The sequence below is a fragment of the Malurus melanocephalus genome, unplaced genomic scaffold, assembly GCF_030028575.1.
Source record: "Malurus melanocephalus ecotype Western Australia unplaced genomic scaffold, MMel_1.1 scaffold_805, whole genome shotgun sequence".
Classification (NCBI taxonomy): domain Eukaryota; kingdom Metazoa; phylum Chordata; class Aves; order Passeriformes; family Maluridae; genus Malurus; species Malurus melanocephalus.
The window spans coordinates 181,732-204,173 of NW_026624037.1; the positions used below are offsets into that span (position 1 = coordinate 181,732).

The window sequence follows — 22,442 nt, forward strand, 5'->3', positions numbered from 1 at the left end:
TTTCCTTTCCTTTCCTTTCCTTTCCTTTCCTTTCCTTTCCTTTCCTTTCCTTTCCTTTCCTTTCCTTTCCTTTCCTTTCCTTTCCTTCTCTCTCCCTTCCTTTCACTGGTCCAAAGCTCAGGCTCTCAGCAGCCCTGGAGAGAGCTCTGTGAGGAGGAGGGACAGATAAACTGAGGCACAGGAGGACAAATGCACAGAAACTTCTCGAGAAGCTCATTGCTCAGCCACTTTCTCACCCACCTCCGTCTCTCCTAGGGCCCAAAGGTGTGATCAAYGACTGGAGGAAGTTCAAGCTGGAGAGTGAAGATGGAGACTCCCTACCCCTGAGCAAGAAAGAAATGCTCAGACAAATGTCTTCACCCCACAGATCCTTCAGCAGAGATGATAAAGACACCAGAGAGAGGTTCTGCCGTAAGGTAAGAGAAGAAAAGGAATTCATTTTGGCTCCATGTAAAACGTGCTACAAGGTAGAAAATCCTGAATTTTCGACTCCATTTCTCTGTAATTTAGCAGAACATTTTCAATGCAGACAGAACTAACACATGTGCAAAACAATGGAGCTGGGGAAGGGGCTGGAGCCCCAGAAGCATTTGAGGGATCTGGGAAAGGGGCTCAGCCTGGAGCAAAGGAGGATCAGGGGGGAYCTTGTGGCTCTGCACAACTCCCTGACAGGAKGGGRCAGCCGGGGGGGTCGGGYTCTGCTCCAGGGAAGAGGACGAGAGGGAACAGCCTCAGGCTGGGCTAGGGGAGGTTYAGATTGAATTTCAAAATTTCCACCAACTCTTGAAAGACTCATGAATTTCTGCCAAGCGTGGCCACTGCCCTCAACACCAGCACGGTGACAGAGCAGTGTTGAGACAGGATCTTCACCTGCCTCTCCAGGAGACCTCCCAGTGTCACTGCAGGGAGTGATGGCTTTCCTGGCTCAGCTTTGGGGGTTCTCAAGGCAGGAGGTGGCTCTGTCCCCTCCCAGCTCCGAGGGGCTGTCTCTGCCTGACCCGTCCCTCCCTGGCCATTGCAGATGAGCATGCAGGAGTATGAGCTGATCCACGACGCGCACGAGGACGAGAGCTGCCTGCAGCAGTACCGCAAGCGCTGCATGCAGGACATGCACCAGCGCCTCAGCTTCGGGCCCAAGTTCGGCTTCGTGTGCGAGCTGCAGACCGGGGAGCAGTTCCTGGAGGCTGTGGAGAAGGAGCACAAAACCACCACGGTGATCGTGCACATCTACGAGGACGGCGTCAAGGGCTGCGAGGCGCTCAACAGCAGCCTGACGTGCCTGGCGGCCGAGTACCCCACGGTCAAGTTCTGCAAGATCAAGGCGTCCAGCACAGGCGCCGGCGACCGCTTCTCCAACGAGGTGCTGCCCTCGCTGCTGGTCTACAAGGCTGGTGAGCTCCTCAGCAATTTCATCAGCGTTTCTGAACAGTTCAACGAGGAGTTTTTCGCTGTGGATGTGGAGGCTTTCCTCAATGAGTAYGGGCTGCTACCGGAGAGGGAGCTCCCGGCGTTGGGCAACGGCACGGAGGAGCAGGATGTGGAATAATTAGAGCCGTAGCCCYGGCTGCCTCCCCCTCCTCTCCAGCCAGCTGTACATCCATGTCAGTCACACCCATCCCACTTAGGCAAGGCTGTCTTTGCTGATTTGATTTGTAAGATATAAAAATTGTTTAACTGTTAGGATGTGAATTCTGCATAAAACACATACGGCTGTCAGTCCTGTACATAATTATTTCTACTCCAGCCACAAGTAATAGGAAGAACAGCAGACAATACTGGTGATACCTAAGAAATACAGGGGAAAAAAAATAAAATTGAGGGTCCGTGGCTGTCTCCACAAAGCACAAGTCCCCCATCTCTGTGGAGACAGGACTGGTCCAACCCTGTGTGCACACAAAAAGCCATCTYTGTGTTCTGGAGTCACAGCAAGTCCTAGCTGCTCTGATTCACTTCTGCCAACCCTAGCGGGAACAAGCARTGTTAAGGACAGAAAAATAGCCCAAAATCCTGGCATTCCTAAATGGTCCAAGCATCTAGGTTATATTTTATTCCACATTGAATATTCAATACTGATGCAAAGAAAGACGTTAGCTTGGTGCTCCTGTACCTGTTTTTCACCCAAACAGCTGAGACAGAGCATCAGCTGATTTCAGTTCATCAGTGCTCCCTATGCTGAGCAGCAATATCTAAAATGTCTGTGAGTTTCTGGAAAAGTATGTTGTGCTTATGTAAAAACTCTGAATAAAGCTTACCAGCTCTATAAACCCATCATTGGAAGTGTGAAATATATTGGTAACATATAATATAGCCTTAAAAACATGGGAAGTGTTAGTAAGCACTCACTAGACACTTACTAAAYTCAAAGTTGGAAGTTTTGTAAAAGGGAAGCTGCTAAGAGCTACAATTTAATCTGTTTGAGAGGAAGACATGGGGTAAATCCACTATAAAGCTTCCTCTGTCTGATACAACATAAAATATCAGAAACAYTTCAGTGACTTCTACACCCTGGCAAGGCTAAAGGCTGGGTTTGACTCTGAGGATGGAAGTATCTGTCTCTTATTAAAGATCTTAACAGCATCACTTTGCTGGTAACACTTGAGATCATTAAAACATTAAAGGTTATTTCTCTTTTGTGTGTTCTTTTTTAGGAACTATCAAAATGCTACTGAATTTTTAGTTTTACCATTGTTCTTCCACAGATGACTGTTTTAACAGAGCTCTAGAAACCTCACCTCATGTACACCTGAGCAACACAAACAAAGTTCTTTATCGTCTCTCACACAATCTTCTTTAATCTGGGAAACAGTTCACAACTTTATTACACCAAAAATTCAAATAGCACGTTCCCAAAATGCCATGATTTCCATGCCGAATGAGAGACTGTCACAAGTCTTTCCGATGCAAGTCCAGATGGAACAAAGCTTTTCCCTTGGAGCAGTTCTTTCTCCCCTTACTGAGGTATGATGTTGACCCCTCAGCTAAAATCATCTTAGCATTTGTCTCTTCAGACTGCTTGCAGATCTACCATTTGCAGATATATCCACACCATGAAAATCCCATGATCTTATAGGAGTTTATGTACAAAATACTGAATTATCCCTTGTCCTTCACCGAAGTGATCAGTTACCTGAGTAGAGGACAATATTTCTCTTGCATTTTTAATGATGTGCTCTAAAGAAGAGACATGAAGGATTCCCATCCTCTACACACCAAAAAAAAATCTCAGTGCAAGTTGTAGGAGTTTAACTTCCTTGAGAAGTTCCACTCTTTGTAAAAGCTATTAACTGCACATCAGCAGCCTCACCCCATGAGCTTTGTTTCTTTGGGAACAAGGCTGGAAGCACAAAACCTCAACAAAACACCACAGAAGCTGCACCTACAGCTATTGTAAGAAAAAGGCTAACACTCCAATTGAAGAGGCAGATTAAGCGTGCCTAAGCAGGATTTCCTCCAGCCAGCAATTTAAAAAACAAAAACCAATGAGCAAACACACATGTGGCACCAAGCCTCAACAGAAGCTCATGACTAATGAAGTTGCAAATAAAACTCTGATCACAGCAGTTATCAGTTTCTGCAGAGGAAAAATAAAAAAAAAAAAACCCAACCAACATCTTAAAAACAAAAAGCAAGACTTGACTCAAACATTTATTACTGCATGAAAGTTTCTGAGCAGCAAAGAGTAAATGCTTCAATAAGCATATGAGAACAGCCCTCCTGCTACCCTGGGCTGTGSTTACTATTCCTTTTGAGTCAGTCAGAGACCCTGAGCATCCTCAAATATTCTGATGGAGCAGAGGGGACAACTAATTATCCCTGGTGTCACYGCTGCTCAGGCTGAGAGCAAACCCCCTGGCAGATGCCAGCGTCCTGCTGCCAGCTGGGAGTTATTTTTCCTCCCAGCCACCCGTGCAGGGCTGGTTTGGATCCAGCAGAGAATTATTTTGATRCCACACTGATGTTTCAGCTGTTGCTGAGCAGAGCTCAGCCCAAGTCAAGGACTTTGCCTGTCCCAGGCTGTGCCAGCGAGGAGCTGCCCCAGGAGCTGAGATGGAATATGGCCAGGGCAGCTGATCCCACTGGGCACAGGAATATTGCACCCCAGGGGATGATCCCACTGGGAACAGGAATATTGCACCCCAGAGGATGATCCCACTGGGCACAGGAATATTGCACCCCAGAGGATGATCCCACTGGGAACAGGGATATTGCACCCCAGAGGATGATCCCACTGGGAACAGGGATATTGCACCCCAGAGGATGATCCCACTGGGAACAGGGATATTGCACCCCAGGGGATGATCCCACTGGGAACAGGAACATTGCACCCCAGGGGATGATCCCACTGGGCACAGGAATATTGCACCCCAGAGGATGGCACAGCCAGGGTGGAACAGGAGGAGGTGGTTGTTGGGGGGCTGCTGCTGGGGACAGGTTGGGCACCATTGATGGGTGCTGAGGGGCTGCACTGGGATCACTCACCTGCCTGGGATGTATCCCCCTCTCTCTGTTACTCCCTTTTCATTRTTATTATCATCACTGTAATTCTATTGTACTTTATTTCCATTATTAAGCTGCTCTTACAGCACCCAAGAGTTTTATCTTTGTTCTTCCCCTCCTGTCCCTCACACCAGGGAGGTGAACCAGCCTCATGGGGTCCTCAGCTGGGGTCCTCCATCACAACCTGTCACAGCTCACCACCACCCAAATGCTGCCCCCAGATGGGAGGAATTATAAACCCCAGTGACCAGGACCACTSAGGCCTTTCAAATGACATCTTAAAACCCCATGACACAGAAAATAATGGTTCTGTAAAAGTATTTCGTATCATAAATCTTAGAACTACATTTAGAAGAGTCTGATTTTCAGATGTGGAAGTCCAAACCACTACTCTGGACTCTTAGATATTAAAATAAATACGTATCTGCAATCATGGACACGAGTTAACAAAGCTCAGTGCCAGTCATGATAGAGTTTCCACAGATTGAGAGCTTCAGAGGATTATACAGGTAGGAAAAGGATAAACTCACAATGAAACTTGAGCTAGAGTTAGGCAGTAGTAAAGAAATGGATTTCTAAAAGGTTGTTTTCCTTTTCTCCCACACACATTTTAGTCTATCCTAAAGCCCTCATTTTCTCATGCTACCAATGGCAYGCAATGGCACAAGGAAAGATGGGACAGTGAAATCCCCTCCTGGTTAGTCCTGTAATTCTCAGGCAAGTGAGAACCTGCTTTCCTCCCCATCCCCTATTTCCTCATGGCAGGATGACTGGGAGGCTCAATCTGTAGGTACAAGCCAAATTACTCATTTTTTCTTTGGCAGGGCTAATTAATCTCTTTTTGCACGGATGGTACTTGAACATCCTCCTACATCCCCCCTGGAATCTCCACCAGAGCAGCTTTTCTTTGCCTTCCTCCAAGCCCAAACTGGAAAATCAGACTTCCACAGACCCCTGATATCCAGTTTGTTCTAAACTGAAGGATTGATTTGACCATCACCACAAAGAAAAGGATCATTTACTAACCACTGAATAARCTAGTAGAGGGGGAGAAAAAGAGAGTTCTTTGCTAGGGGATCCCTGGAATAATACAGCCCAACAAATTTGATTTTTGGCACCACAAGTACTAAAGAACTACAGCAGAGCTTTTCAAGACAATTTTCTTCTCTGCTGTCAGAGACACTGTATTTCACTTCTGTGGCTGAGTTTTGTGCAAGACAACTACAGAATAATAATTTTCTATTTTACCTTCAAAAGTATACTCTGCTCACCTCATAAAAAACCAAACCCAAATGAGTCACAAAAAGAGATATTTTGTCTCATTRCACCTCTGTTCCTCCTTCTAACAGAGGCTGTACCAGAGTGATGTTTAAACCAACCATATTTTGAAGGATGTTACAAAATTAATCCCATTTCTGGATTACTCTCAGCCTCCCCAGATCCCACCCTGCCTATTGATCCCTGCCTACTGATTCCACCCACTGGCCTGAAAGAAAAAGCACCAATAAAACCCACAGCAGCTGAACCCAGTGCCCCCATTTCAACACTCACCTTCCTCCAGGAGGCCCCACTTGAGCAATGCTGAGCACAGAAGGTCAACAGTGAGTTTCAAAACATGCTTACAATAGTAAAAGCAGCTCTTTTTTTTTCCAAACGTGTAAAAACTGAATGTAAAAGCATAGATGATGCAATCATGGTTAAGACACCTTTCTCAGAGTTCCCTTTAATAAAGGTATCCCAGTACACAGCTGATTATGCTTTAGAATCATAGGATTTATTTTTTCTTTGTGTTCCACTGCCTTCAAACAAAAAAAGAAATTTCCATTGGTATTAAATTGGTATTAAATTAAAATAATTTAATTCTTCTGTGTTGTACTTCAGGTCCAAGTAAACATCACATTTCATAYACAAATTACCTTTATTAACCTCACTAGAAYTCWTTCCTTCCTTYCACCTTTCTCAGGGCAAGTAAACATGTAACTGGCCAACACCCCCAGGAGAACCTCTGCTAATGGAAAGCTCTGTTTATAGCCTAAAAATCCTGATTAGCATAAATTTTGACAACTCACCTGTACCTACAAGATAAGCCACAAGGCCCACCAAAACGTAGCTGTTAAATAGTTAAAATTCCAAGCTAATGATGATTGAATAGGGGCTGGACAGAGAATCCTCATCAGGAGGCACTGAGTAAAAGGCAGTACACACAGCTCAGCAATTCTATGCATTTCATTGGTTTCTGAGTTYTCCAGGTCTGGAACCAAGCTATTTACAGGCTGCCTTGGTCTAAACTTGAAACTTCTAGGAATTATTTCTATGCATTTTATGCTAGTTAGCCAGTATCATCTAAAACAATGCCTAAGGTCAAATGCTGGTTTTACTAAACCTAATTTTCCCCCATTAACTGTAATAAAATAAGATTTCTCTTAGCAAAGGAAACCTTAAAGCAGAAATTGTCATACCAGGTCATTATGCAGGTTCTACCAATACCCTGAGAAACATTAGGAGCAGCATTTTGTGTGAAAGGAGCCAGGGGGAAGAAAATGAAGGTTCTGTATTTATCTAGGGGATCTTTCTAGAAAATAATATTATCATTAATTTATACAGAGCAACAGGGTTAGTTTCTTGTAAACCTGATTGACCTTGATTCTATAAATGCATAATTCTACTTAATTTAGGAAGAGCATGATGGGAAAAAGTAACTGAACCTACCACTGCAGCTTATATTGCACATCTACCTGGTGGGATTTAGGCAACAATTGTTAATTACTGATACAATAATCCAGCTGTTCCCATCCTGTGAGCAGCCAGGGCTTCCAAGGGGCTCTGGTGGCTGCAGTTCAAYCACTGGAGATCAGTCACTGAAGTAGCTGAAGGAGAAGATCGATGCCAGCACTGCCACAGCCGCTGCCACAACCAGCCCTAAATCCAGAGGGAACACAGGCAGTGAGACAGGGAAGCCCTAAATCCACAGGGAACACAGGCAGTGAGACAGGGAAGCCCTAAACCCACAGGGAACACAGGCAGTGAGTGAAGGACAGCCCTAAATCCACAGGGAACACAGGCACAGAGGGAAGGACAGCCCTAAATCCAGAGGGAACACAGGGAGGGAGGGAAGGACAGCCCTAAATCCACAGGGAACACAGGCAGTGAGAGAAGAGCAGCCCTAAATCCAGAGGGAACAGGCAGGGAGGGAATGAACATGAGAAGAAACAAAAGAATCTACCCCAAAAATGGCTTTTATCAACAGGCTCATTACCGATGCAGCTGAGGAGACACACAAAAACCCCAAAACTAAGAAATCTACTCCCCGCAAAAAAACAGCCAACCAACCAAAAAAAAAAAACCCATCAAAATCTATCCCCAAAACTACTTTTATCAACATGCTCATTACTGATGCAGTWGAGGAGACACACAAAAAAATCATCACTGAGCTGTTCTGCGTTAAGGGAAAGCATTTTAACATCCAAAGTAAAGACATATTTACTGCTCCTTTAATTTTCCAGTTACCCATGCTCTCCCTTCTAAGAACTGACAGAAAAACAAAGTTCCTTTTTTTTTTTAACTGAAGTGTAACTATTTCAATGCAAGCAGAGCTATACTGAGAGCAGASAGATCTCAGAGCTGGACCAGGAAGCAACATGGACAAACTGCAATAGAAAGGTGAATCCTGTGGTGAATGGAAAGGTGAATTCTGCTGTTCCCTGAATTTCTGAGCTGACAACTGAGATGCTGTGGGAGCTGAAAAGACCTGAACTGCAGGTTCTGATTGCCCTAGCAAAGATCTGGAAGCAACATACCCATATTTTGTTGGAGTTTCAGCAGCAGCGTYGCTTTTGTCAGCTGTGCCTGTGGCGTGTCACCCGGGCTCTCGGTCACTGGACAAATATCAACTGCAGAGGGAAACCAAGGGGAGAAGGGAAAAATTAACAGCTGTGTCTCACAGAGAATTAATGCAAAAGGCCAAGAGCTTCAAATCAACTTCATGAAGTATATCTGTGGTAGAAAAAAATAGTTTATTGTGGTAGAAGTGTTACAGTAGCAACAGGACAATGCTGAACGATGCCGCATGGCTGGAAAGGTAAAACCAAAGAGATGAAATACATTTTGAGAGAAGTTCCTCTTCCAAAACTCTTTCCCACACCTTGYTTCCACAGTAACATTCCCAACCCTMTGTGCATAGCCTGGGGAGAATCTGACTACCCTGAGAGGGAACCACCWGAAGGTACCATGAAGCACCTTCCATGGTCCAAGGCTTCCATCTGTCCTGAGTTCAGGGCACACACAAATCCCTGCCACCAGAGGATGAGCCCAGCACTGCTTCCCTACCCAACAGCCAGAATGGCATTTTTTCCAACCACAGAAATGTCTTTTTGAAGTTCTCCTAAAAATACCCTTTCACAGCAGRCATGGAGGACTCACTCCTCTCTGAAAGAATTACTAAACCCTTAGTCTGCTCCGCCAGGATGTGAGAGAGCTCCAGTCTATTTCCAGGCAGATGGGACCCAAACCCGCATCTATTTCCTGTGCAAACATTTCCCAAATCCCTTGGCTATGCCCAGCCTGTGAGACGGGCAGGAGAGGAAGGAGGGGATTAATCTCTTTTTTTGTTGGAAGGCATTCAAACAAAAAGGAAAAAAATAATTTGCATCACATACTGTGAGAAATTTGCATTGGTATTAAAATACCTTTAATTATTTTCTGTTGTAGTTCATGTCCAAGTAAACATCCCATTTCATACACAAGTTATCTTTATTAACCTCACTAGAATTCATTCCCTTCTTTCAYCTTCCTCATAGCAAGTAAACATGCAACTGGCCAACATCCCCAAGAGAATCTCTCATAATGGAAAGCTCTCTACTTATAGCATAAAAATCTTCATTAGTAATCATTTTGAAAGGATAACAAATTAACAAAAGAACTTCGAAACCACTATGACAGAAATGCACTTTCTGCTGAGGGGAGCATACTTTTACATATATATATATATATATATATATATATATATGCATACTTATGTATGTATATATAAGCATATGTATATATATAAAAAATCTTCTAAAATAAAGATTAGAAATTTGCAGTCCTCCAGCCCACCCTGTCTGTGTCACACAGAGACAGCCTGGAACACACCACACATCCCTGTGTGCTAAGGCTGCTGAATGGGGATGGGCCAAAGGCCTTCCATCTGCAGCATTCCCATTCCCAGGAGTGTTCTAAGGCATCAGTTGACAGAAATCTGGATTACAATCCAGCCACAGGCACATTCTGCACAAAAAAAGAGAAAGTGTTTGTGCCTGGCAGTGAGAGCTGGATGTGTCTGCCTGCAATGGGCAGGCTCAGAAAAGAGAACAAGCCCAACACACTGTTCAGGGGACAAGGAAAATCGGAGCAGGACCAAACATCAGGGTTTAAAGGCCATGGGCCACTGATCTGAATAAAAACAGATCTCCATTTCCACAGTAGTAAATCATAAATTACACAGTTGAGCAATAAGGCACATCCTTTGTGTGATTCATATGCAAATGATTCACGGAGTACTTTCTCTGTCATTACCCCTGGTGGAAATGGATAATCTAGATGTGATCAGAAAGGCTGTTCCTGTCATCTGACATGAGTCAGATGGCTTCAAAACCTCCCCAAGTCAAACTTGCACAAGACCTGTTACACACAAGCACGCGAGCTGGGCTTTTACAACCTGTCTCAAGGCTTTCAGAACCTGTCTTTGAGCTTTCAGAACATGTCTTTGAGCTTTCAGAACATGTCTTTGAGCTTTCAGAACATGTCTCTGAGCTTTCAAAACCTGTCTTTGAGCTTTCAGAACCTGTCTTTGGGCTTTCAGAACCTGTCTTTGAGCTTTCAGAACCTGTCTTTGGGCCTTCAGAACATGTCTTTGAGCTTTCAGAACCTGTCTTTGGGCTTTCAGAAGCTTGTCTTTAGGCATTTTTATCCCTCATCCACTGAATTGGCACAGAACGTACTGCAGCAAAGCAGTGAATAACTGCCTGACGGGAAACTCAACGGGATAGTGAGATACACAGATATACAGACAAATATCCAGGCATTTATTAAGCAAACATTGTTTAGAGAGCTCTCTGCAACTAGCACATCCATGCAAAATCTAAATAACATCTCAGTGCAAAGTGTGTTTCTTTGAGGACAAAATGTCCAATCTCCCTGAATCCCACGGGAACTCAGTGATGCCACGGCTACATCATTATTTTCTCTGAGTCAAGAAGAGACATAAAATATGATAAAATAAATAAATATTATATATATATATATATATATATAATATAAATATATAAGATATGATAAAACACTCCCTCAATATAAAACACTCCCTAAACTCTCTAAAATACAAGCAGAAATCTCCAGCTAGAGGAATTGTTAATCACTGCAATATAGGTTTAGTAAACACCTTGACTAGCATAGGAAGAGAACCATGCTCTGTCCAGAGTYTTGAATTCCATAAAACATCCACTTTGGGATAATCTGACTGCATTTCCTGGGTCACCTCTGAAGCCTAGCTGCAGCAGGTTTCTTTCTGCTGCATATTTGATGAGCAGCTGGGATGGTCTGTGCCCTCCAACTTGAGGTTTTTCTGTGCTTCCYTTTGCTGAGGGGACCATTGGAAGCTGCAYAWCAAGGCAGCTGCACCTYCCTCACCTGTTCAGAGGGGAAAAATTAAACAGACAAAGGGAAAAAAGAAAAAAAGAATCACCCTTGAGCTATTTAGTTCCCACAGGCCTTATGCCATCACATTTTGGAAGATTTGCATGTGAAGCAGCTGTAGAACAAATCACACAAAAGATGTTTTCCAGCACCAATTCTATAAATCCTTAATTGTTCAGGCTCCTAACGAAGATGGGGAAGTGATTACCACTGCTGAAGCCTTATTTCTGTCTAACCCCTCAGGGTATTTAACAGCCCACCCCCTGCACCAAGCAGGAGCAGGGATTTAGTAAAGCCAATCAGAAGTGCAGAGCTTCCAGCTGCCTGTATTAGAGCTAAATACCCTGAAATTACAGTGTTAGAGCTATTTCAGGCTTTCCTTTATAAATAGCTTGGGGTTTACTTTCTATTTTCCACTTAGCAGTTTTAAAGCATGACCCAGTGGTGTCCCCTCTGGAGACTTGGACAAGGAACCAAGAGACTCCAACTGCAGGAGACAGCACCAGGGGTCAGGCTCAGGAAACACATCAAACTGACCTCAACATTTCATGTTTTGACTAAAAGCTGCTTAAAAAAGAAATCTTTTGCCTATACTGATTAGATCCTCTCCTTCTGAAGTGACTATTTTAAAGAGAACAAAACCCAAAATTATTTCAGAAGCMTTGCTYGTGTTGTTGAATTTTAGAGAACRTGTTTKATCTRCAGGCTTTCCCCCAGAACCTCACTGTGAGCAGCATTTCCAGTTAATTCAAGGTAGGAGCCTCACCCTTCAGGAACTAAACAAATAAAATCCCCTACAAAAATCCCCTACAAACCAATTAGTGAATATTGGCTGCTATGAACAAAGRTAGAGCTAAGCTTAGAGATAGAACACGTCCTTCCCAACTCAGAATTCTGCACAAGGGAAACCACAACACAACATTATAACACAAAAAAGTGTTTACAGCAATACTCAGACACCTCATACCAAAGCAACAATAAAAACTAAATTCCATAATTAATGTTTTTTTTTTAAGAATGCAGAACACTATGTGTGCATTTAATAGAACTCATTTGTAAAATTACCTTCCTGGCGTGCCAAGTGTCTAAATAACTTGAGATTTTAATAAACCACAAATGACTGATGCCTCAACACTAATTATCACAATGAACAGCACTATGCTGATARCATTACTGATAACAGAACCCATTCCATGGACAAACTTTTGTGGTCAACACCAGGACAAGGCCAGACTTCCCCAAAACCCCTTGCATGTTTTTCCCTCTCCTCTGCTATGCACTTGTTTTAATTTCTGGGCTTGGTCTTTTTTTTTTCTTTTAAAGAAAACAAACCTRCTTAATTTAATTTCCTTTAAAAATCTGCAAGCAGCAGGGTACAAGAACACACAAGCTCATTTTGTGGCCATCACTTCACCCCTACTGCTGGCATTAATCTTTTGGGATGCCCTACTGTGAGTGGGAAGGTGTTTCCTTCCTACCTGCAGCTCACACAGACTTACATAAGCAATAAAACCAAACTGAATAATTACCTCTCTCCTCCCACACCTCTCTCCACTGCTACAACAATACCCATTTGCTTCTCTAAGCAACACAGATTTCTTAAAGCTCACTAGTAATTAGTTTTAAGAGTATTAAAGTTACTCGAATAATGACAGGGAGATTTTTATTTGCTTTCCTGTTTTCCTGGAGGTTCCTGTGCAGCTCTTACTCCTCAAGAGGATGAGTCAGTTCACAGCTAACAGGTCTGGTTAAAGCTTGGGGGGAGCTGATTCATTTGGAAAGACAAGAMTTTATGGTCAGCTCTGAAACTGGGCAACTCAAACAGCCCTCCAAGTAAACAACTGGGTCCAGGAGAACATCAATACTGACAACTCACCCTGCACAACAAGGCATGATTACACTGCCCAAGTTTTGTCCCTAAACACCAGCATCAAAAAGTGTTCATTGCTTTTACCTGACAATTAATGTTGGGTTTTTAAAAATTTATTTAAATCATAAAGCTGGAACCTGCAGCTCCTGTGCATGTTGATGGGAGAGAAAAAAGGGAAGAAAAATCTCTCCCTAAGACCACCAGAAATATTATTGCATTTTAATGTCATATTTGAATTCTACATTGAAATCAACATTGCAAAGAAAAAAAACCCAACAGGGAATGMTGTAAACCAGAAATATTCAGGAAGATGAAACCACTAATCAGATTATAGCAAAATATCTGTATTAAAGGGAATACAGCAATCTCATAATCAGATCATAAACTTGTAAGAAAAAGAAAAGTGCTCTCAATTTTGTTTTCATTCCAGGTGAATCACAAATATTCAGGTTTGGGCACTGCACTTGGTACATAAATTAAAACGCACAGAACAAAGAAAGGTATGTTGTCTTTTTTAAAACATSAGGTTGTTTAGCATGAAAACTCCCTGAAAGACACATTAGACTAGAAGTACTTTTTGCCAGTAGAATTCTTAGTGTTTTTAATTCTGTAGTGAAAAAACAGTGATTTGACTAAATCACTCAGCTTCTTATTCTAACTCGTCTCAAAACTACTCAGCACTAAGAAGAGTAAATATATATATATATATATTCATTTAAAAAAATAAAGCTTTACAGGGTGTTCTTTAGGAGTTTATTTGTCAGTGTAGAATCCCCWGTAATTCATGTGCAGAGTGATGCATGCAAACCCTGTTTAACCATCTCTCTGTATTTCTACTGCAGCTCATGCCTGCACTGAAAAAGCAAAATATTTGAGAGGAGAAAGAGAAGTCTGTTCCAAGAAACGTGACCATTTTTCACAATATATATAATCCTGTAAGTTAAATATAAAAATGAAACATAATTCTGTAATGAATTGCTACAAACCCTTAGAGTTGGATATAAATTGACTTTAGGCATACCCATGTGTGGATAAAACTGGCCTGTGCCATCAGTGAGCATTYTCCCAGCCCCAGCCTGCCCTGGCTGGCAGATATTTACCTCTGCTGATGCCCTCAGCTATGTGGATATCTTCAGCTTGCACAGGCTGATCCAACATCTCAACAAAACGTTCCTGGATTTCCCCAGTGTCCTCATCACCGAACTTGTAATCACTGAGCATCACACTGGATCCAGCAACTGGGACAAACAGCCTCTGAGGCAGCACATGATATTCCCTCTCAATATCTACAAGGGAAGAGAATGAGATACCATCCCAATAAAAGCCTTGCCAGTGATGATAAGATTCCTCCATAATCTCTTATCATAAGTCATTGCAAAAGAAGGGCTCAAGGTCTCTGTGTAAAAATCCTATTTTCAGACRTGTCTGGGTTCAGCTGGCTGCTATAACATGGATTTATGGTCTTACATTATCAGACCCTGCAGAAACACCCGGGACAGCTCCAAACCAGYCCATAAAAGGCTCAGCAGAGCTTTTCTCCTGTTTGGAATGACCTGCAGGGGGGCTCTGGGAGAGCTGCAGGTAAGAGCTCCCAGAGGAGCAGGATTTTACCATCACCACGAAGGATGGCAGAAGTGTCACATTCAGAGCCACAAAGCTCGGGTGCCATCTAGAGAGGGGACTCAGAACTGCGGGCAATGGGAAAGGCTCTCTTGATCCAAGATATTCCCAATGATTTGCCGATTAACTCATTTTTGGTTTAAACATTTACGACACCACTGCACTGACTTAAAGAAGTTCAGAGTTCCCAGCAGAGATCTGGGCTCTATCAAGTCTTAACACACTTCAATATTAATAAGAATACCATATAGGAGTTTAAAAAATAATAATTAAAAATGTGCAAGGTACAGCTGGAACTTCAGAGACAGCAATTTCAACTACAGAAGTTATAAAAAAACCACAACATTTTTGATAAGTGAGGAAGTAGCTGGAATTGCATTTTGTTATCACAGGAACTGAACACAAACATGGTGAAAAAGCTGTGATGCCAAAGGACACAAACTTGACAAAAAATCTCCAGATTTCAGAAAGTCAAGGCTGCCAAGCAACAATTTACTTTTTGACTTTCTATTCTGCTCCAATCATACTGGAACTTCACTACAGCAGAATTTTCTACGACCAAAATTCACTGCAAATATAAGCTGTTGGGTTGGGTTTTGTTTTTTTTTTTAGTTCTTACTTTTTTTCTGAGGTCCTTCATTTAAAATCAGATCTTCAAAAAGTATTTCACAGCGGTCACTCAATGTGTTTATTATGTCTCTTTTCAAAGCCTGCAAGGACACAGTGAAATGATTAAAAATATCAAAGCCATTTACAAAGCTTTTAACCACGAGGAAACGACCAAAGAAGCCCCATACGTTTAACCCACGATAAGAGAATAGTTTTTTCACAGAAAATAAAAACTAGAGTGAATTTTCAGATTAATAAATAATTTATTCATAAGCAGAAGCTAACATCAAAAGAATTGCTATCAAGAAGGAAAGCCACAAAACAAAAATGAAAAGCTGAGGGACATTTTAGGATTGTTAGGATAAGAACTGACAACTTCCAGATATTTATCTGYAAATATAAACAAAACTATTCACAAGGCATTGACTCAGTAAGGGGGAAAAATAAATTACTGAGCAAATAAATCTGAATTTTACTTCTACAAATATGAAACATATAGTCAGCAACTTTTTCTTAATTTTAAGAGAATTCCTCRAAGCCTAATCTCTTTGACAATTCATGCAAAAATTCCCCAGAGCTCAGCCTTAMCCAGAGCACACATCCTCTCTAGAAGAGAAAAACTAACTGAGCCCATGTGTATGACTTCTAAAACAACCCCCTGTCCAARGGGATGAACATTTTGACCCCAGTTTAGACCATTTTGGCAAAGAAAAGCCAAGTGCCATGTATTTGAGAAGGGCATTTCTGCTGGAGCAGCAGTACCTGGATGGCCTCCTTGACCCTGGGCTTGTTGCTGTGGATGTAGGCGCGGCACTTGACGGCTCCGCGCAGGTTGATGGAGCCACTGCACACCTGCACCGTGGCCGTGCAGCGGGGACTGGAGCCCTGGCCCTGGGACACAAACACAATTCACATCTGTAACAGACCCTACACAAGACCTTTGACTGTCTCACCATCATCAATATAGATTGAGACTGAACACCCCAAAAAAGAGAACCCCGAGGGGAAGAAAGGGGGACTTTTTGCTTAAAGGAGTCCGAGCCAGATCAAGGTGGGATGACTGCCCATTTTCCAGCTCCTAGGCTGGAAGGTACAGCRTGTAAACCATGGATGGCTGTGCTGCTCCTGATGTGGAGATGGAAAGAGAGCGGCGCGACCCCATACTGCACACCTCATGGAAAAATAGACATGCTTTCCCCACGGCTCGGCTGATTTCTCCATACTTCACAAGTTTCCATACTTCACAACCCCCTGGCCTGCTGCCACCTGCTTTCAAAAGGACTATAAAAAGTCTCTCTGAAAAGACCCTTATTGGGATCCCCCACAACGGACTGCTGGCGAACCTATGAAATTCGGACTGCGGGGACTCACCGGAGCTGTTTGGCAGCTATACAACCCACTCTTTTTCTCCCCCTCTCTCTTACTTTCTCTCTCTCACCCTCTTCTATCGCAAAAATCCAAATAAATTGTTCTTGATTATTTAAAATATATATACTTGCCTCCTTGTTTCTTTTGCACTCTGAGATTCTGATAACGAACCCCTCACGACTCCCGCTTGGGTTAAGCGGACCAAACATCCCCCTTTGATCTCAGAGCCACCAAATCACCAGCAGCTGCTCACACATAACCTGCTCCCCTCATCGTTTGTAACTCATTTTATTCTGTTTTTTTCAGTTGTTTGGGTGAGACTGAAAATCTCTTTTCCACCATGGAAAATGCTTTTGCTTCTCCAGATRTTTCAAATACTGGTGTCTGTAAGAKTTTAAAAYTTTCCAGGCTTGTGGCAAATAACAGCATTGCAATGGAAAAATCCGCTTTGAACACATGCAGTGTTCACRTTTCCTATAGTCAGTGAGAGCCAGGGAGTGTTGGGAGTCACCCCATCAGTCAGTACCGAATTATCCACATGGTCACACAGAGAGCTGCRTCCAACTGTTGCCTAGAAATGCTCTCCCTAATTGCCACAACAATGAGTGTGTGTGTGAAGCGCTCCAGGACAACACCTGGAACAAGACAACACCTGAAAACACGGGGATGAATAACTTCCACACCAATTGCACAAAATACAACTGCCAAAATAAAGAGTTCTCCTCTCCCTACAGCAATCAACCTCAGTACAACACACAACAGAAGCTGAGATGCTCATGAAGTCTTTAAAATGGCATTGGATACATCTCCAGTTTTGCTGAACACAACTTGGAGAATCCAGCAACTCCCAGACAAAACGCAGAACACTGTGAAACAATGCCTGGACCCATCTAGACTAGAACACCAAATTCTTCACAACTTTGGCAGAGAGGAAACTCCTGACACTGATACAACAGTTTGAGATGATGATTCAGCTCACGGGATCTGTCCCTTAATCCAGAGCTGGCAGCTGAGCTTCTGCCAAAAGCTCAAAGTCCAAGTGACTGTCCAAGCTAGCCAGGGCAAGTTAAAGTGTGGGGCTCACTAGGAACTTCAGATGCAAAGTCACCTGAAATCCATGCACACAGGATGTACCTGCAGGTATCCTACTACCAAAGGAACTAGTCACAGCATTTCTTTTCCAGAGCCTGTTTTCCAGTCTTTCAACTATACTGTGCAATTCAGGTGTGATAACGTGGTTATCACACCTCAAGAATTTCTAAAGGCACAGAGTATGCAGATCTGTCAACAATCAGTTTCACAGTCAATATCTGTGAGGGAAACAGTCTTAAGAATAAGGAATCAGGATTTCTAGACAATAAATCAGACCCTTGTTTCATTTTCTTCTCTATTTTATAATATAAAAGCAAGCTTATACTTTGCAAACCACTWATCACTTACCAGCTGTGTCAGAACCTTGACATCAGAAAACTGAATGCTGGGCTGAGTATTTCCTTTAAACTTTTTCTGAGGGGGAAAAAAATGCATTGTGTCAAGGAACAGGGAAAAAAAAATGTCCCTCAAACAGCCCCATCCCTGTGGCATGAAGTGTGTCCTAGTTTAGAGCCTTCAAGAGTGAAAAACAGCATTTAGAAACCAGCCAGGAGAACAGAACTACCAAACTGAAAAGAGAGGTGAMTGCATCAGCCAAATGAGGTGAAAGACACAGGTGTTTGAAATGTCCTGACTCACATTCACACCTCACTCTTGCTCTGTAATAGACACTTCAGTCACTTCACACATCATTACTGCACTCACACTGCCCAGAAGGGAAAGGCAATGTGCAGGAATGAAGCTGAACACRGGAGTTCTGTGGATTGGTTACCTGGAACAGCCCAATCAGGCCAACAAATACCACACAAGAGAGATCTCAGTCAATGCTTTCTCACACAGAGGTTCCAACCACACATTTATCAGAGCTCAACTCCTTGTTTGGTACTCACTTGCCCTTCCAGCAGCTCTGTGTCCTCATCCTTAACTTGGCCATTGATCAGAAAAACACTGTCCTCTATCTGTTTTGACCACCGGTTTAACCCGTTCTTTAAATAAATGAAAACAAAAAAAGAAAGAGGAAAGAAAATTTCACTAAAGAGTTGGACAGTATCATGCTGAAAATTATAGAAACATGTGATTTAATAGTTACTCTGAGAGAGTTTGAAAATCTCTGAAAAACCAGTCTATGTTTTCCCAAATAACTGCTAAGCATTCTCCACTAATTCTCCACTCTTCCCCTGCACTATTCCAATCTTTCCCTCTCACTGAATTTTCAGCAGAGAAATGAGTGCCATTACTGSTGAGTAGGACCCAGTGCAGGCAATGAGTTACCTTGGTGTTCTTCTCYAGGTCGTGGTTTGGGGAAGTAGCAAGAAGGGGAATGTGGATGTTCACATTCACTGTGCAGCCCAAAGCTAACCAGGAAGCAGTCAGAGCACTCTGGTATTTCCAGTCTGCTGGTTTAGCTGAACTCTGAGAGCAGGAAAGAAAAAACATCTATACAAAGCACTGCTTTGAGGCTTTTTTGGGGTTTCTAGCATAACTTGCCATGCCTTAAAAGCTGTCTGTGGCACAGCAGGATGAGCTCACCTTTGGGTCTTGCACATCATAGGTTCGGCAAACTACTCTGTGCTACTTAAGAAAAAAGCACTGAAAAGCAAGAGAACAGCCAACAACAATCCACAATTAACTCTGCCCTTCACTAAACTTCCTTGTAGAGCTAATGCATGCTCTGGAGCAAGTTCTCACCTTTCATCAGTGTGAAAAAGTATGAAAATATTTGCCTGCAATCTCTAACTACCACAGTGATGGTGTGCCATCTCYCATAAACAAATGAAGATCAATATGCATTGATCACCAAGGCACCAATTTGTAATTTGTCCTCATCTCCCTCACAGAATTAGAGAATTATCTAGGTTAATTAACTAGATTAATTAACTCTGCTCATGTGATGTCCTTACCAACAGCCCCTGCATTCTGCTGCAGCATTAGTTCCAATCCCCCATGCCTCCTGCTCCCCCAATTCCATGCAAGCACCATTGGTAACAGCAATTCAAGAAGTCCAACAGTAATTTAGATGTTTTCTTCAATTTATGCAAATCATGACTGACTGGGAGAGGTGCAACTTGATGCAACCACAAAGACAAAACTTGTAAGAAACTGAAAATTTTGCAAGGACATGAAGGTCAATAGCCTTAACCATGGCTAATCAGAAAATGTCATTTTTTCAACTTATCCACGTCTACCTGAACTTAGACAACTTCTTGCCCACAAATTCTCATTGACTCAGCAATAACTGGATAAAAGAGGTCAGAGGTAACAGCCKCAGTCAATAACCTTGCTCATGAAGGATACTTTTTTGTAGTAGAACAAATTTGAAGAGCTGCTCTGTCTGAGATCTCCTCCTCAGCAGGTTTCCAGAGCCTTCTTTTACTCAAGCACTTTTCCACTGAGAAGATTAGCTAAAGACAAAAAAAATACTATGGATTTTCCCACAAAAATATGCACAATAATTCCTGGAAAATAGTCTTACACTAAAAGTTTTAAGTCCAAGTAATATCAAAATTACGTATAAGCAGGAAACACAGCTCACACTTCATCCAAATGTCACGTTAAAAAACATTAAACAGATTCAAAGGCACCTTCTCCAAAGTGAAAGGGGCTAGTGAAATCTCAGTTCAGCTCCCTGATAACCCAAACCAAGCAGCACACATTCACATGTCCAACCTGTGTGCTTTGGTCCTCACAGAGGCAGCTTTATGCCTGTCAGCTGAGGATCAGAAAAGGCAACTGTGTAAAATAGCTACTAGTCATAAAAACCAAAAAGCCCCACATTTTTAATCTAGCAATCACTGATCACCTGGACACAGSTCACCTTTTTTAGCCAGCTACTAGTTTTATCAAGCACAACAGAGATGCAATTGCAGTGAACTGCTAAAATTGATTCTTGGACCTCAGGCTTCCAAACCTGCTCATGTTTAAACCACTCATCATGATTATCTCACAAAAATTATAAAATTAACCTAATTAACCTCCATCTTCAAAACAGAAACTGAATATGACAGTAGATGCCCCAACGCTGTAACAAAAATGCATTTTAAGTCCATCAGATAGTTCTAAGTATGTTTTAAATTTAACACCACACACCTGAGTCAAATGCGCAAGTTCTAGGTAAGATTCCTTTTAAAGGAATGAGAATTAAGGATCTTTCACTACTGTGAACACCTCTAAACTGAGTGATTCATTCAGACAAGGACACCTAATATGTTAACTTCAMTCGTGTCACAAAGATTTAGCTCAATATACACCTTGAAGATGTTTTCCCTAAGCCAGAATGTTCAGTAAATAGAKATAAACACAATAAATACAAATTCAGATTTGCTATCACAGCAACAAACAGGAGATTAACAAATAGTGTCCCACAGGACACGGATTTCTGACATTCTAGTCTCAAATCCACACATCAAAGCAACAAAAGCAACATAACAACTGTATTAAAGTCAAGCCAAAGACAGAAAATTCCTCAGGCACACAGWGGAAGGTGCTGCTTCCAGCAGGAGCTGTGCTCACCTTGCGCAGAGCGTTCTGACYGTCTTTCGCCAGCTCTGGAGTCACAATCATAAACACACCAAGGACCAGCAGCCCTCCAGGGAGCATTCTGGACACCTTGGAAATGAAAAACAACATTTATTGGTAGGAATTGGCAACCTACCAACCATGTAACTTGAGATCCCAAAAGCACTAATGAGACAAGGATGCACCAAGAGCAGAAATGAACTAAGGGAGATTGGTTTTCACTCATATGACCCTCTGCATGCAGAAACAACCTGCCAGTGTTCTCCCTTTGGTAATATCAAGTGTCCTTTCATCAAAAAACCTGAAAACAATCAGGAGATTTCCGGTTTAAAACATCTGTGCCCAGAGTGGTTAGGAGAGTACTTTCACTTGGAGAAAAGGCTTGAGATGACACAAGGGCTCAGATACTTTGTGTCCATCTAATKTCACTCCCCTTCCTCCCACCCTTTTGCCCCCTTCCAGGGCGAGTTCTCCTCACCTGGCTGGCGTGTGTGGTGATCCACTCCTCATCCATGGATGCCAGCCTGGGAGGGCCCATGGTCTCCTCCTGCTGCTGCTCCTTCGGAGGTGTTCGCACAGCCCGAATGACATAGTCCCGTTGTGGGGAGCACTTCCCAAAACAGCAACAGAAGCAGACACACCCTGAGACTGGTGAACAGGRGTTTCACCAACTCACAGGAACCAGTGGGAAGACATTCCACACTCACCTGCCCTATCAACAGCCCAGTGACATATGGCTTCACCTTGGTGCTGAGCTCTGTCAGGTACTGCCCGATAGATTCCTCCACAAAGTAAGTTCTACCCATGGCTCCAGGTTTAAGTGAGGTGTTGCAGTTCCAGCCTACAAAACAGATGATAAAGTCAAACACGTATTCAGTATTGAACACTGCAATGGGTACAGGAGAATGAGTCTCACACAAAGATCCTTCAGAATTGWWKGRWTKRAAAAWYCCYKSMARGKYMTCCAGTCYRACCATTSCCCCAGCACTGCCAAAGCCTCCACTGACCTATATCCTCAAGGGACACATCTACAYGGCTTTAAAATCCCTCCAGGAGTGCGRACTCCACCACTGCCCTGGRCAGCTGTGACAGGGCTGGACAACCTGTTTGTGAAGAAATATTCCCAATATTCAATCTAAACCTGCCCTGGCCCAGCCTGAGGCCGTTCCCTCTCCTCCTGTCCCTGTTCCCTGGAGCA

General features: G+C 42.9%; 2 protein-coding genes across 3 annotated transcripts in view; one reads left to right on the plus strand and one right to left on the minus strand.

Annotated features, from left to right (window-relative positions):
* The window catches only part of PDC (phosducin), a 3,298-nt gene extending 1,752 nt beyond the window's left edge, over positions 1 to 1,546 (plus strand). The window contains exons 2-3 of the mRNA XM_057385271.1: positions 256 to 416; positions 1,022 to 1,546. Of these exons, the coding sequence (XP_057241254.1) occupies positions 256 to 416; positions 1,022 to 1,546 (686 nt within the window). The remainder of the gene's footprint in view (positions 1 to 255; positions 417 to 1,021) is intronic.
* Positions 1,547 to 1,725: 179 nt separating this feature from the next.
* On the minus strand, positions 1,726 to 22,341 carry ODR4 (odr-4 GPCR localization factor homolog). 2 transcript variants are annotated; one of them, XM_057385269.1, is made up of 15 exons: positions 22,252 to 22,340; positions 21,952 to 22,085; positions 21,723 to 21,854; positions 21,239 to 21,334; positions 20,024 to 20,130; positions 19,259 to 19,295; positions 19,001 to 19,141; positions 18,619 to 18,714; positions 18,077 to 18,142; positions 16,031 to 16,159; positions 15,279 to 15,369; positions 14,140 to 14,325; positions 8,295 to 8,387; positions 6,049 to 7,416; positions 1,726 to 1,785 (listed from the first exon to the last, which is right to left on the minus strand). In XM_057385269.1, exons 2-14 carry the CDS (start codon positions 22,048 to 22,050, stop codon positions 7,349 to 7,351), a joined length of 1,341 nt encoding a protein of 446 aa, XP_057241252.1. In that variant the 5' UTR covers positions 22,051 to 22,085; positions 22,252 to 22,340; the 3' UTR covers positions 1,726 to 1,785; positions 6,049 to 7,348. The 2 variants fall into 2 exon arrangements, with proteins under 2 accessions (XP_057241252.1, XP_057241253.1); XM_057385270.1 differs by lacking the exon at positions 14,140 to 14,325 and having other exon boundaries at positions 22,252 to 22,341.
* Positions 22,342 to 22,442: the final 101 nt, after the last annotated feature.